The sequence below is a fragment of the Enhydra lutris genome, unplaced genomic scaffold (assembly GCF_002288905.1).
Source record: "Enhydra lutris kenyoni isolate GAN:26980312 unplaced genomic scaffold, ASM228890v2 scaffoldscaffold46, whole genome shotgun sequence".
NCBI classification, from domain to species: Eukaryota; Metazoa; Chordata; class Mammalia; order Carnivora; family Mustelidae; genus Enhydra; species Enhydra lutris.
Window position 1 is genome coordinate 14,494,497 of NW_019154130.1, and position 16,641 is coordinate 14,511,137.

The 16,641-nt window shown below is 42.0% G+C and overlaps 1 protein-coding gene across 1 annotated transcript in view; it reads right to left on the minus strand.

Annotated features, from left to right (window-relative positions):
* LOC111156397 (citron rho-interacting serine/threonine kinase) overlaps positions 1-16,641 on the minus strand; it is a 219,270-nt gene that overhangs the window by 173,267 nt on the left and 29,362 nt on the right. Inside the window, 4 exon segments of the mRNA XM_022517252.1 lie at positions 7,062-7,215; positions 8,632-8,835; positions 15,351-15,444; positions 16,364-16,506. Coding sequence (XP_022372960.1) covers positions 7,062-7,215; positions 8,632-8,835; positions 15,351-15,444; positions 16,364-16,506 — 595 coding nt within the window.

Below are 16,641 nucleotides of genomic sequence, written 5' to 3' on the forward strand. Positions count from 1 at the left end.
ACAGTGCAGAGATGGGGAAAATATGAAGCGAGATCTGTCAATACACCCCAAGACTATATAAACCCCAGTTTTGGAAGTGCATCTTCAATCCAACATTGTTCTTTCTCAGGCTAGGTCTGAGGCCCGGGGAGGGGAACAGATTGGCGGGAAGAACTGGATGCTGTATGTGAGGAAGGGGTCACCAGGTCATAGTCCATATTTTGTTTAAAATTAAGCCTCTGTGGGGGGCGTGTGGGTGACTCAGTCAGTTAAGCGTCTGACTCTCGATTTCAGCTCATGTCACGATCTTAAAGTTGTGAGATCGAGTCCCATGACAGCCTCCACGCTCAGCAGGGAGTTTGCTTGAGATTTTCTCTCCCTCTCCATCTGCCCCTCCCCCAAATCATGCACCCATATTCTCTCTCTCTAATAAATAAATAAATCTTAAAAAAAAAATCAAGCATATGTGGTTCAGTAAGCTGGTGAGTGACCTACTAAGCATTCACCTTTCTATGGTTTTGAGCAATTTAAGAGGAACACAGTTCTAGGTAATAAGAGGACCCGAAGTTTAGACCGTAAGTTCCCTGAGGGCAGGGCTATATCCGAATATGTCCATCAACAGAGCCACAGCTAATCTAGCACAATGAGGAGGAAGGGAGATACTCAGACATCGTGAGCAGCTCTATGGATTCAAAAATTAGTGCAACTCCCTATGTGCTAAACAGACACAGAGATTAAACTACTCGCTCGTGTGACATGGCTTATTCCTTGTTGTCACCACAGACATTATTACTAACAATGATCTATGCTAAGGCAGGCATGGTTTAGTAGAAAGAGCATGGGCTCTAGAGTCACACAAACCTCAACCCAAATCCGGGTTCTGAGTCATGTATTATGTGACCTGAGACAAGTGAGCAGAGTGCAGTGCCCACATCTGTAAAATGGGTATAATAATCCTGACCTCTGACGGAATTGTTCTGAAGTAATACAGCGGGCTGTATTTAAACACCTAGTAGTTAGCACACAACAGGGGTTACTTAACCAATATCTCCTACCATATTATGGACCATGGTAGAAGCCCAGTGAGTCACATACTACTTACTTCTGCACACAACAATATGTAAGCAGCTCACCTGACGCTAGGGAGCCACAAAATCCTCTTCCTTTCATCCCCCAGGTTGAGCAACCACAGGACTGAGCACCTATAGTTTCATGAGGCCATTCGGGGCCTGGTAGTGCGCAGTGACCATCGATGACAAAAAAGAGACTTAGCAGGGCAACACCGCAGTGTTCAACAGCAAGGGAGCACCCCCAGGTCACTCGCTACCAGTGGAAATGAAATGTACTCTCTGCTAACAAACGCTAAGGACCTGAAAACTCACAGTAATTTCGCAAGAACTGTGTCTTTCTGAGAACAGTGAAAGGAACACAAATCAGGAGAAGCAGCCTGTGTCCTAAGTAAGAGACAATGAGAGGGCTCTAGAGCATTCGCCACAGACCATCCAAGATACTCCCACAATCCACACTCGCGTGTCGCCTTGTTCACTGTTGGGACATGGCGGTCTTGAATGAAAGGGACAGGCATGCTGGTTCTGTTGACATCACTATGCCTGTGCAGGGAAGATATTTTAACAGATGTGACTAGAAAAGCGCACCAGGCAGCAAAATTTCCCCGCTGACAGGAGCAGGTGTGGGATGCCAGGAGGTGGGAGCATAACCACGAAAGCATGAATGAAAGAGGCGCTCCAATTAGCCTCAGCTCTCCAGAAGTTCAGAAAATCAGGCCGGGGACAAGCAGACTCTTGCCCAACATTGGAAACATCACTGGGACTGCAGAGCCCAGGGCAGCCAGGATGCTTAAGAAGCCTCCTATTGGAACCTGGAAAGCAGCCTTGAAATAATGATAATAATAAGCAGCTGAGAACACAAGCTGACATCTGATCGTGTGAAACTGGGAACGGAACAGCAGGGTAATGGGCGCCTGGTGACCTTTGTGGAACAGTAACTCATCACAAAGCTTTTGACTTGCTGGGAGACTAAGCATTCCGGAACTGGGTCAGGTTCCCAGTTCGCGTGGTGTTGCCCAGAGCAACCCTAAGAGGCTGGATCCAGGAGAACGCAGATGTTCTGTCTGACCTCAGTGTCAAAGCCAAGGCATGTCCTAGTTCCCCCTCAGCAGCCACTCCCAATTCTGTCATTCAGAAATTTGCCCAGACCCTTCTTAAGCTGCATTTGTGTATCTCGCCAGGACCACCTCTTGAGATAATGAGTTTTAGAAGATTATTACCTGCTGTGTTAAGCAGTACTTCCTTTCATTGGTTACAACAAGAAAAAGAGAATTAGGGGTGAGGCAACAGAGAGGCTAATGTTGCTTTCACCAAGGGACAATCTTGTGTGTGGAAAGTGGAAATATTTAATATGTTGGAGCCGTAAGGCATTGGAGCAGCAACCATAAACTCAGGAAATCCAGTGGCTGCAAGTGTTTTGGTTGATAAAAATCACTCAACGTGCATTTATGGAAAATAGGACTGGACAAAGGCATAATTTCTGTTAGAGTTATATAGTGAGAAAGTAGCTCAAACAGCATGGGGTCCAGCAATGTTTTCAATCACACAACTCTGAGCTGATTACAAATATGCAGGGATCGGAGGTTGGTGAAAAACTGGGAAATCTGCTAGGAGAAACTCAATGTGTACCGCGGCCCTCTGCATAGTCAGGGATGCCAACAGAACCTTTGGGAAAAGGCGTTACTAGTCTTCAGTGGACATGATGATCCTACCCATTGCCTGAGCTACTCAGCCAGGCGTAGTTCCATGACTACAAACACTCTCTCTGCAATATGGCACCTTGGACTGATTCCGGGAATGGAACAGAGACATGAATGGAGAAACTGGTGAAATTGGAATAAAGTCTCAACTTTAATTAATAGTAATGTGCAAATATTAATCTTAGTTTTGACAAATGTGGCATAGTTATGTAAGATGTTATAATATTAGGGCAAACTGGGAGCAGAGTATGTGGGAATTCTCTGTACTATCTTTGCAACTTCTCTATAAATCTATTATTATTCCAAAGTAAAAAGTTTATTAAAATTAAAAGACATTTTTTAAAGCAAACATATTTCATAACAGTTCGGAGCCTCTGTACTGGGTGTTGGAAGTCCCTAAAAATCACTAAGATTTTTAAGAATCAAGATTTAAGGCAAAAGACATGAAAAGACATTTTTCTAAAGAAGACATACAGAAAGCCAACAGGTGTCTGAAAAGGTACTGAACATCACTCATCATCAGAGAAATGCAAGTCAAAACCACCACCACTTCACACCCACTGGGATGGCTAGTATCCAAAAGACAAGAGAAGGGCACCTAGGTGGCTCAGTTTGTTGAGTAAGCATCAGACTCGATCTCAGCTCAGGTCTTAATCTCAGGGTCATAGGTTTGGGCCCCTCACTGGGCACCACGCCCAGCATGGAGACTATTTGGGGAAAAAAAAAAAAAAAAAGCCAGAGACAAATGTTGGCAAGGATGTGGAGAAAAGGGAATCCTTGTACACTGTTGGTAGGAATGTTAATTGTTACAACCAGTATGGAAAACAGTATGGAGGTTGCTCAAAAACTAAAAATAGGGGCGCCTGGGTGGCTCAGTGGGTTAAGCCTCTGCCTTCGGCTCGGGTCATGATCTCAGGGTCCTGGGATCGAGTCCCGCATCGGGCTCTCTGCTCAGCAGGGAGCCTGCTTCCCTCTCTCTCTCTCTCTGCCTGCCTCTCTGTTTACTTGTGATCTCTCTCTGTCAAATAAATAAATAAAATCTTTAAAAAAAAAAAAAACAACTAAAAATAGAACTACCACTCAATCCAGTGATCCCTCTTCTGGTTGTACACCCAAGGAAAATGAGATCAGTACCTCGAAGAGATATCTGTGCTCTCATGTTCACGGCAGCATTATTCACAACAACCAAGATAGGGATACAATCTAAATGCCCATCAATGGATGAATGGAAAAAGATGTTGTGGTACACACACACACACGCACACACACAAAGGTAAAAAGAAGGAAATCTTGCCATTTGCAACAACATGGATGAACCTGGAGGACATTACACTAAGGGAAATAATATAGGCACAGAAAGAGAAAAAAATTGCATGATCTCACTTTTCTGTGAAATCTAAGAGTTAGTGGGCGCCTGGGTGGCTCAGATGGTTAAGCAACTGCCTTCAGCTCAGGTCATGATCCTGGAGTCCCAGGATCAGGTCCCACGTTGGGCTCCCTGCTCAGCGGGGAGTCTGCTTCTCCCTCTGACCTCTCCCCTCTCACGTTCTCTCTCATTTTCTTTCTCTCCCAAACAAATAAAGTTAAAAAAAAAAAAAAAAGAAAGAAAGAAATCTAAGAGTTAAATGCATGGAAGTAGAGAGTAGCATGGCTACCAGATAGGTACAGGGTGGGGGGATGGAGAATGGGGAGATAGTGGTCAAAGGGTACAAAGCAGGAGTTATGTAGGATGAATAAGTAAATATAAAACACAACACGATGACTATGATTAATTACACTGTATTGAATACTGGCAATTTGCTAAAGAGAGTAGATTACAGGTGCTCTCAACACAGAAAAGGAAAAAATGGTAACTATGTGAGGAGATGGATATGATCATTAGTTTGACTACAGTAATCATTTCACCATGTATATGTACATCTAATCATTACATTGTGCATCTTAAATATATATAATTTTAACTTTTTTTAAGTTTTTTTAAGATTTTTTTTTAATTTTTGAAAGAGAGAGAGAGAACACGCACGCAAGGACAAGTCAGGGGGAGGGGCAGAGGGAGAAGCAGACTCCCCACTAAGCAGGGAGCCTGATTCAGGACTCTACCCCAGGACCCTGGGATCATGACCTGAGCTGAAGGGAGACGCTTAACCGACAGAGCCACCCAGGCACCCTACAATTTTTACTTAAAAAAAATAACTTTCAAGAAAAAAAAAAACTTGGGCTTCAGGTGGATGAGAATTCCCTAACATTAAAAGGGGCAGGGGGAGGGGGGAGAACAACATATGCACATGTGTTAAAAATAAGGAAAAATTGGGCACCTAGCTGGCTCAGTCAGTGGAGTGTGCAAATCTTGGTTCTTGGTCTCCAAGTTGTGAGTTCGAGTCCTGAACTAGGTATCAAGATTGCTTAAAAAAAAAAAAAAAAAAAATCTAAAAAAAAAAAAAAAAAAGAATAAGGAAAAACTAAGTGGGTATGTGTTAGGACATGGAAAATTTAAGTAGCTAGCCACAGGAGGCAGGGTGAGTCAAATATGGGGGCAGCAAGTGTGAAGATGACCGAAACTCTGGTGACCCATTACGAAATCATCGCATCCCAAAGAAAACCAGGACCTTCTAAAAGATGGGCCTTGTTTTGTTTGTTTGTTTAAAGATTTTATTTATTTTATTTTAGAGAGAGATAGCAGGGGGAGGAGGAGAGAGAGAGGGAGAGAAAAACCCAAGTAGACCCCACAATGAGCACAGAGCCCAATATGGAGCTCGATCTCATGACCCTGAGATCAGACCTGAGCTGAGACCTTGAGTCAGACACTTAACCAACTGCACCAGCCAGGTGCCCCTAAAAGATGGGCCCTGTGATGGACAGCATGGCCACAATCTACACTCACATGTATCCTCTATGGGCACAATGTAATTTACAGAACAGGAGTTACAGTTGTAAGCCCAATAAGCTAGAGCCTAAAAAACAGCCTGGAAGAAAAAGACTAGGACAAAACCGGAATTGACACCATACCAAAACAACCATACCAAAACAACATCAAGGTATACCAAGACTCAAAATAAAGTTATTCAGGTAATTCATCACCACTCATTGGCTCACTTGAATGAGGTTGTTAAGATAAAATTGACAAGTGCACACATAGAAAAATTAACTGTTCATTCAAGGAGACTATAGAGATACAAAGGCAAGGCAAGAAAAGACTGAGTATGTGAATAGCATCTATAGGAAACTGTATCAAATCTTTCTAAAAGCAAAAAAAGAAGCTAGCCCTGAAAATATACTGTTGATTAAAAGTCCCAAACCTTGGAGATTTGGGGGTTGATGCCTGAAGGTTAGAAAAAGTAAGCGATGTCCCTTCCAGGAGGGAAAAAAAAAATTGCTAAGAAATATTTACAAAAAGGTAGCCTATTTAAATATTTGGGCAGATTAGAGAAACCATCACAATGGCTTTCAACTGAACAACATTGGATCATAACCCAACTCGTATAATATGACAACATGGCTCCGGCTAGAAGCCTCGTGCTGACACCTTAGAAATGGATTTCACTCCCCACCTCCCCTCACTCACACAAACTAACTGCTTTCCTACTGGCTCTCCTCTGTGTTAATCACTGGGTCACATTCAATCAACAACATGTCCAAAAATAAAAGAGTCTTAACCACAACAACAAAATCACCAATTTGTTAAAAACAAAACAACCAAAAAAACCAAGCATTTTGGATTTTGTTGATAATAAATCAGGTCTCCGTTTTTAATGAATTCCAATTGCTCTAACTGACCCTAGAGTGACATATGTATGAAAGAATGACTCCACTGTGCACCTACGGTGTCGATTTTACAAGCTTGTGAGCAAAGACAAACATTCTAGAGGAGAACGAACAAACCAGAGACATTTCTGGTTTCTGTGCAGGCTTGACCATTTGCAGAGCAAGCTGGCACTTTGCCTCATTTGAGTCTTTTTTCCTCATCTGTGAAGGATATACCTAGGTCTGCTTTTCCTCTGAGAAGAAACTCTGTCAAAGCAAGAGACAACCCCTGAACCCTCATCAATCCGTACCTCTAATTTACTGAGGGATGATGTTCGGAAGGCCACATAAGCCCAGAGTTTGACAAATGACCCTGTTCTGTGCAAACAATTTTAAAGAAGAATTACCACTTACCGACAGCTCCGCCATTAGCCTTTTTTACCCCCTGTGGATAATTAAGGCCCTTATTTATATAATTTACACCACCTTCTGTGGGCCAGAATAATTTCCGATCATTCTTAAGTGTTTACACTGAATTCCAGCCCCAGAAGTGAAGGACTGCGGCTCTACTTACAGTTACGGATGTTATTCCAGTCAATTTTAGAGAAGAAAGGGTGGCAGCAAAGGCCTTCAAACTTCAGTCTCTCTTTCTGGCCACACAGCAAACTCTGAATCAGATCAAGTAATTCACTGCTAACTTTGGGGTCATCGGGAAACTTCAAAAACCGCTATTCCAAAAAATAAAATAAAATAAGCATTTCCTTAGCCGATTCAGCTTCTCATGTTCTAAAGTTAAAGTAGTTCTCATATATGCAAGTTTCTCTCTTTTTTTTTTTTTTTCTTTTTTAAAGAAGGAAGTTTTGTGCCCTTTTAACTTTGGACCAAAGGCATGTTCCCAAAATAAATGGCCTGTTCACATCAATAGACCTCGTTCCTTTACAAGGGTTCAATATCCTTCATGATCTGACCCTGCTCCTCTCTGTCTCTTGTAGCTGTACTCCCCATCTCGCTCTTTGCTGTCCAACAATGATGAGCTATTTAAAGCTGCCTGAACAAATCATGCTGTTCTCTCTGCCTAGAACGCCCTCCCCATCCCGCACCCCTCTTCCACCCGATCACTGCCCCCCCCATTCCCTCTGTAATCTACTTCTGCACAAACACAGTGCACTGTGATTTCTGTGTGATAACAGGGAGAGAGGACAGAGAGAGCCTTCTCCTTGCTCATCACTGGAAACCCAGGACCTAACCGGGCCTAGCATAATTCACTCATTACTGAATGAGCAGACTGAAGTGAAGGAGATAAATTGGACCTAAGAATCATCTAAGGGAAAACTTCCACTCCAGAGGGACTCAAGAATAACAAGTAATATATGTATGTATTAAGCATATGAAATATGTATTATACATATGAAAATATGTATTAAGCTTTCCAGAAAGAGGAGATTGAGTTAGAAAACCCTGTGAGGTCTCTCTTCTCTCCTTTCAGTTGAAACTAAAACATACATATTTATCATATCCTTAAGAAATGGGTTTAACATACTGGAACGTACAGTTATTAGAAAATGGTTTTTATGCTACTTCATATATATTCCTATAATTCTAATTCCTAGCCCCATTTGATCTTACCACCATAGCTGACAGCTAAGAATCCTGAGAAAGAGCACAGCAGACTATCCAAGGAAAGGCCTCGAAGCCAGACTGCCTGCTTACTCTAGGCAAATTACTTAACCATTTTGGGCTTTGGTCTCCTCATCTGTAAAAGGAGAAGAATATCTACCTCTCACATTGTTTAAGGATTAGCCGAGTTAATGAGCTATATTTCAAGGCTAAGACTCAGTTATTCCCTTAATAGCACTGAAATCAAAATGCATTTTATAATCAATGAAATATGATAGATTAATTAGCAAGAGGTTTTCTTTTTTAACGGGACCGAAAAGAATGGCGTAGGCTTATAATGACTGGTACCTGGGAGTCAATGAAACACAATTTCTAAAGCGTTTAGAGCAGCTTTTAACACGAAGTGCTTTATAAGCATTTGCTATTGTTATTACCCAGCACTGCTGATTTATATTACAAATGTTCACTCACACATTTTTAAATGACAGCTCTCCGTATTACCGTGGAATCTACGAATGGCTCTTTACCTGGAAATTCATGATGTTATTGAAGGTTCTGGCTGAGGTCCCCTCAGTGAACGGGGACCTTCCGTACACCATCTCGTAGGCGATCACACCCACCGACCACCAGTCACAGTCAAGACTGTAGGTGCCTTTCCCATCCCCATTCAGCACAGTCAACACTTCAGGGGCCATGTAATCTGGAGTCCCAACTGGGAGCTTGGCATTCACCTGGAAACCCATAAATAAAATGAACACAGCAAGCTTTCAATTATTCTCAAATAGACTGCCGAACAGCCACATTTCAGGCTACAGGCTGATTTGCCACTGATTACTATTCTCCCAGGCACTTAAACCTTCTGTCAAGTGGCATGCCGTCAGGAAATGCAAACGATTTACTAATTAAATTTAAAAAAAAAAAAAAAAGAACATGATATAATCCAAAGGCAAAAGGGCAAGAGTTGTTGATGATACACACCCTTTGGTTACACAAATAAGAGTCCGGTATATAACTAGGACGGAAGATGTCTTTTTCCTGATACACGTTACCAAGAGCTTCTCTTATGAAAACAGCAAAATGATAATAAATCCTAAAGATGAATCTATAAGATCAGTCTAGCCGTTATCGAAAACCTGGCAGCTAGCTGGGGCAAAACAATATTTGCAAACTCGTGGTATCTCAAGCTTAAATATCTGGAATCAACAATCCTACTTCGAGACACCCACAGGGAAAGACATGATAAATATCTTCCACCAGAAGTCCAATGTTAATGAGTTCATTTTCCTCACCCCCAACTCCTGGTCCTATGGTTCCCTTCCCAATGTTCAGAAATCCAGAGCCCTCCAATCCAATGGCACTCAAAGCACCTGACCTTGGCAAAGAAAGGCTAGGACAATGTAGTAGGTCTTTTCCTAAAGCTAAATATATCCCATTTGAAGAACTGTCCTTTTTTCTAAGAATTTGTCCTTCTGTTTTAGTGTTTATATGTCCTTTGTTTCTCGAAATGATGCTGATGAAAGGTTTTCTATCCCCCTCCACCCCTTCCTAGACAACAGAGTCAGCCGGCAACCCTTTCAGCTTTGAAAATTGTTTTGAAGTCTTATTGACCCATGAAATTTAAAGGCTAAGAATCACCTCTCTGACTTCTTCCTCATCAAACAGAAAGGGCCTGATGTTAGTCGTATCTGTGTTAACCAATAATCCTATAGTTGTCTAATAATCCTGCCTTTTGAAAGGCTTCTCTCACATGAGCAGTTACATGGGCACAAAAGAACCTTCTCCCCATTAAATGATGTTGAGCGCCCCTGAGAGACATTACAGATTTTATAGGTATGGCCACGCATCTTCAAGGCTGGGTTTTATATCCCTTCCCTAGGGATGGACACTCAAGCTCTTCCAGCCTGTAACTTTAATCTTGTCCATCCCTCTGCCCCAATGACCCAGTTAGAGGAAACAGACCCATTCTCCCTACTCTTTCTCTTTTCACCCCTTCTCTCAAGCCCACCATAGGTTTTTCCAAACCCTAAACCTGGACAGCAGTGTGATACTGGTATTCTTGACACCAGTCATCCATTGCTTTGGGCAACAGAATTTCCACTGAGGGGTCCCTGGCCGGCTCAGTGGAGCATGCAACTCTTGATCTCGGGAGTTGTGAGTTCGGGCCCCATAGTGGGTATAGAAATTACTTTAAAAATAAAATTAAATCTTTAAAAAAAAGTTTTTTCACTGCAAGTACACACTGGGAAAACCTAGATGGTCACACTGCACAAGAAAGCCACAAGCCAGTGCTGATAGACAAAAGTGGGGAGAAAGGAGACAATATCTGGTCTAAAGGCAGCTTAAGGGGGAGAAACTGAAAGCAGCTTAAGCCATGAGAAAGCCTTGATGCTGGGGAGCCCACGCTAAAACTTCTATCTTTTTAATGTGTGTAAATGTTAATGAGCTCAGCACGGGATTAGGATTAAACTACAGGGCTTTGGTAAAAACCCTCAATACTGACAATAATTTTTTTTAATATGAAAACAAGAGAAGAAAAACTAATGTCACCATTAAATGCTTACCCTCTATGCCTAATTACCTTGCAGAACTGTTACTATGCAATCCTCAAATACACATCTTGGCACTTGTTGGGTTTTATTTTATCATCACATTGGATTGAGAATACTCCGTTCTCCCTGTTTGCAGTGCACAGAGTCGAAAGGAACTTGACTGGGCTGTGTTTATCAGCATGACCCAGCAAGGGGTGTAAGTCATCAATGCCTCATTTTCAAACTCATGATGAGACCCAAGAGAGTCAGGTTAACTCCCTAATTCCTGTCCCACAACAGGCATGTGATTATACACATTTATGTCTAGCCACTTTGTAATTTTCTAAATTTTAAGGGAAAATATCCCTAGCTTCCATCATGCACATCTCCTGCATAAAGTACATTAGGTGCTTAATAGCAATTTACAAAGGTTTTTTTTTTTTTAAAGATTATATTTATTTATTTGACAGAGAGATCACAAGTAGGCAGAGAGGCAGGCAGAGAGAGAGGGGGAAGCAGGCTCCCCGCTGAGCAGAGAGCCAGATGCAGGGCTCGATTCCAGGACCTTGAGATCATGACCTGAGCCGAAGGCAGAGGCTTAACCCACTGAGCCACCTCAGCGCCCCTACAAAGGTTTTTAATGACAATTTAATGACTGCTAAATTTCCATTGGTTATTGACCTCCATGCACCTTTAACCCATTGAACACTTAATGTCACACATCCTGACAAGGATTTTGCAAGATGCTTTTGCTCTCCTCTGGTGGCAATACACAGCCAGCGCATCTGAGTAAGATATTAAACACAGAGCCATGCACAGGGTACCATCTGACAAGTTTTACTAAACTTTAATTTTCACTGTATCCACAGGGATGAAAATACACCAGTTCAGCAGGAGGCAATAAGAAAATGACTAGGAGGGGCACCTGGGTGGCTCAGTGGTTTAGGCCTCTGCCTTTGGCTCGGGTCATGATCTCGGGGTCGTGGGATCAAGCCCTGCGTCGGGCTCTCTGCTCAGCGGGGAGCCTTATTCCCCTACCTCCTCTGTCTGCCTCTGTGCCTGCTTGTGATCTCTGTCTGTCAGATAAATAAATAAAATCTTTAAAAAAAAAGAAAGAAAGAAAGAAAAGAAAATGACTAGGAGACAGAAGATGAAGTCCTATTTCAGGAGACAGGTTAAGAAAAGAAACAAAAAAGGATTAACGGATTCTTTCACAAGCAGATGAGAAGAAAGTAAGAAATCTACTGTCTGTTTCCTCCTAATCCTCTTCCCATAAAATGCTTAAACATGAAACGATTTCAACCTAACTTTCCCCATGTGGCTAGCAGGGCAGAAACATCCACCTGCAGAAGCAGGGCGTGGAATGGAGAGTTGGGGAGGGGAATGGTATCTCATTATGTTGTTCCTCTTGGGGGTAAAGGATTAAATCTTATCACTTCTAGTAAATGTCAAAAAAGGCTATCTCTTATGGATTTTCAACTGCTCAAGGAGGCTGATTAACACTTAACTGACCTGAGCTGAAGAGGTTTTAACCCACTGAGCCACCCAGGCACCCCCCCCCATTTTTAATTATTATTTTTTAAGTAATCTCTACCCCCAGCACAGCATTCAAACTCATGACCCTGAGATCAAGACTCACAGGCTCTACCTACTGAGCCAGTGGGGTGCCATTGCTATATGGCTCTTTATTGACCATCTCTTTCCAAGGGTTTGTGTGAGAGCTGAATGAGACAGGTTGGAAGATTTTGCTATTTGCCACTCGTTGAGGGTCAACTAAGGTGAAATGGATAGCCTTATTAGGGTACAGAGCGGGTGCATGGCACGCTTTAGCTCGACACCCAAACCTCTGGGCAGTACAGTTCCCCACTGTTTGTAAGAATGCTTCAAAGCAACATGCTAAGAAGGCTGAAATAATGACAATGGAAAATGGAAAACCCAACAATCCCCAAGTCCCAAATGGCTAAATTCATAGATAATGTTTGAGAGTAGTAGGGGAAAAGATTGATTTTGGGTGAGTACCATACATGAGTTTCAGTAAACGTAGATTATATTTCATATATTTTGAGTACAAAAAAACATTTAGAACTCCTTTAGGCCTATAAAACATTCTACTAAAAAAAGACATATGTTGGGGGACGCCTGGGTGACTCAGTCAGTTAAACGTCTGCATTCAGTTCAGGTCATGATCCCCAGGGTCCTGGGATTGAGTCCCATATCAGGCTCTCTGCTCAGCGGGGAGCCTGCTTCTCCCTTTACCTCTGCCTGCTGCTCTAACTACTCCCTCGCTCTGGCAAATAAATAAATAAAATCTTTTAATTAAAAAAAAGAGAGAGAGAGTGTGACACATGTTGGGATGCCTGGGTGACTCAGCCAGTTGAGCGTCTGAGTCTCGGTTTTGGCTCAGGTCATGATCTCAAGGTGGTGATACTGAGCCCCACAAGGGGCAAGGGGCAACGGGCTCCATGCTCATTGCAGAGTCTGCCTGAGGTTCTTTCCCCTTTCTTCTCTCTCCCCCTCTCTTCTTCCCCCGGACACACTCTCTCTCAAATAATATCTTTAAAAAAAAAAGTTTAACCCACCTCCATTGATCAAAAATATTTTTTAAAAAAGTATAATTCTATATCCATACTTGATTTCATCTAGACTGTAGATTAATCAAAAGGCCTTTTCACTTAAAACAATGCTAAGAATTCCTTGCTATGTGCTTGTCACATTTTGGCCCTAAAAGCACAAATTTCTGGAGAGGCGATTCTTCCTCCAAGAGAAGAGGAGGTGCACGCCCCCCCCCCCAAGGATGCAGGACTGAGTGACTTTTCTCCTTCACCAGAATAATCAGGAGTTGAGCAATGAGCTACACATAAACCCGAGTGACTCTGGAGGACTCCGCGCCTGAAGTGAAGGTTGTTCCAATTAGAAGAACTGAAAAGGGATAGTCTGAAGCACTGAAAAACAGAAACCTGAAATGAATGAAAGTCCACTCTCTCCACTTGGGGCTCGGTAGAGAGCAAGTGATTCGAGATGCAGGGATGGGACTTACTCCTTATTCCCATTTGTTTAACAAGCAGAGACTCTGGATCTTAATCTAGTTTTCCAAGTAGGTATTCTTATCATGAATACCTACAGCCGGCTCTCATTAATAAGCTGTCTGATGTTTCTCAATTGACTTGGGATGGTTCTCAACCAGGGGTGATTTTGTCTCCCATGGAACCCTCTGCCATGCCTGGAGACGTCTCTGGTTTTCGCAGCTGGAGGAGTGGGTGTTATTGGCATCTAGTAGATAGAGGCCAGGAATGTAGCTAAATATCCTGTAATACACAGGAGAGCCCCCCACAATGAAGAACTATCCAGGGCAAAATATCAATGGTCAGTGTCAATGCCATCCAGAGCTGACCATGAATCTATGTTTCAATTATTAGACCATGTATCCATGCTTCAGTTTATTTCTAGATGCACAAGTTTATCAAGGTCACTCACGCAATGTACAAGTTTTTGAATCCTAGATGATAACCCTTTCCATTACTTAACTTTTTTCCTGTGCTTTATTCCACTAGATTCAACAACCAAGTTTTCATGCCTGTTTCTGCATTGCCCATTTTTAAGACATAAAATGTTTTGATCCTATAATCTAATTCTCATTGTAATGATCAAGTGGAATCGATTACAAGAACATAATGGGGTGGGGGGAGACACAGTGCCTAGAGAGACTGTTTTTCCAAGGATCTGAACACCAAGTAAATGTATCTCAAGTAGGCCTCCAGTCTGCCAAACAGGGAAGCCAGAGCCTGGAGTGCAAAGAGTTAACATAACCCCAAACCTTTTTCCTAATATCAACCTGACAACACCTACCTTTCCTCCAAAGAACTTGAGAAAAAAAGCAATTTTACATATTTCCCTTTATAAGGACTGAGTTTTCAGAGGTTGGGAAGAGGGGCATTTTACAGAGTAACCTCCCTAACCACTTAATTTGTGCATTTTAACTAGAATCAGCATTTTACTGAGAAAGAATGAAAAGCCATGTTCCTAAAAATTTGACCAAATGGGTCAGCTGAAAAGTACGTTTTAAGATCTAAGTTGATTTTCTCTTAGACCTGCCAGTTTTTTGAACAAAGGACATGACAATTCACTTCAGTATGTACCAATTTCATTAGGGTGTGTTTTTAAATCTATGTACTTTTTTTTTTCACTTTGTCATCTTTTCCTCAAGTATTCTTGCTCTTGATCTCAGCAGGTACGCTCTTGCCTTCTTATTTAGCATGGGAAATACAGCTAATTTTTACCAGAGATCCAGGACTTCAAAATGACCTTTTGAGCAGTTAGTTCTTAATGCTTAAGGATATTTGGTTCAAATGTGCCAGTGATTTCTTTCAACTTTGCTGAATAGAAAATAGAGATGTGAAATATCTAAGATTACAGAAGACAATCTATAATAAGGAAAATGAAAAGAAAAACAAAAGTGAGCATTTTTCCCTTTATGTTTTAACCAAACCCTAAGGATGCTCCTAAAAATGTTCTGTAGGGTATTAACAGATAGGGTGCCAAGGTCAAGCAAGTCTGGGAAATAGCTCTATGTCCCCATCCCCACCTCCACCCCTGGAGAAATCATGTCATACACTGGCAGCTGAAGATTCCAAAACATCACCGTATTTTCCAAACTTATGAGGACCACAGAACCCTTTGTAGCACAATCTCTATTAAGCTATCTTAGTCCATTTTGTTACCATCTTATTTGAGTTCATTTTAGCCGCTGATCCAAAATCCACAAGCTTGATGTGTCCTGTTCGGTCAATGAGAATATTCTCGGGTTTGATGTCTCTAAGAAAATCAGGGCCACAAATTAGTGTTGTCTTCTCCATGCAAATCAGCAAGCAACTGCTAACCTCGGATACTGATTCAGCCAACCAACTCAGTGTCTAGATTCTGCTATGTAGACCTCCCTATTGATAGATATAAATAATAAGCAAACATTCTGCAAAAAAAAATTTAAGTAAGTGGGGCGCCTGGGTGGCTCAGTGGTTAAAGCCTCTGCCTTCAGCTCAGGTCATGATCTCAGGGTCCTGGGATCGAGTCCCGCATCGGGCTCTCTGCTCAGCAGGGAGCCTGCCTCCTCCTCTCTCTCTGCCTGCCTCTCTGCCTACTCGTGATCTGTCTGTCAAATAAATTAAAAAAAAAAAAAATTTAAGTAAGTAAAAGGAGGAGGAGAGGGAGGAGGAGAAAGGGAAGGAGAAGGAAAACAAAAAGGAGGGAGGGAGGGAAAGGAAACATTCTCGGGTGTACATAAAACATCCCATGAGTGAGGATGTAAAGAGACACTTTTTGACTGAGGATTTGATGGAACACCTTTGTAAATTACTGATGAGTGAGGTCAGAAGTACTACTGCATGGTCTTCCACTCCTCGGTTTGCAGGTTCCTTCTGCAAATCGAATTCGTTTTTTCCAACATATAACTCAAGGAACACATGCAAGAGTTCTCAGTCTTATCAGCTACATTCACAGATCATATTAGCAAACTTGAGAACGCCATAATTTGAGATCTATTTCACTGTTGAATGGGTAAAGCTGAAATGTCTGCCACTCTGGAAAATATACTTTCAGCCAGTTGCAGTTAAGACGGGTTAAAATTTGGATGGAGCATCATTTTGAAGCTGAATTTATTCATCTATTCACTCCATTGTGGGAATTCTTAGGTGATACAGATAAATTCTCAGGACACTTACCAGACAGTCTCACTTACCGATGTACATATCCCATCTGATGAACGCTGTGAACAGCCAAAATCAGTTCGGCTAGGTAAAACTGAATCATATTTTCATCTAATTGGTCCTCATATCTATTCAAAAGTGACAGCAAGTCGCCTCCAGGTTGATATTCCATGACCTGTAGAGAATGCCAAAGTTATTAATTCTTCATACACCCCAAAAACCGGAACATCTCAATTAGAGCCTCAAATGCTGCTTGACGCATTATAATTACGATGTCTCCACAGAGCTACTAAGATGTGGGAGACATACT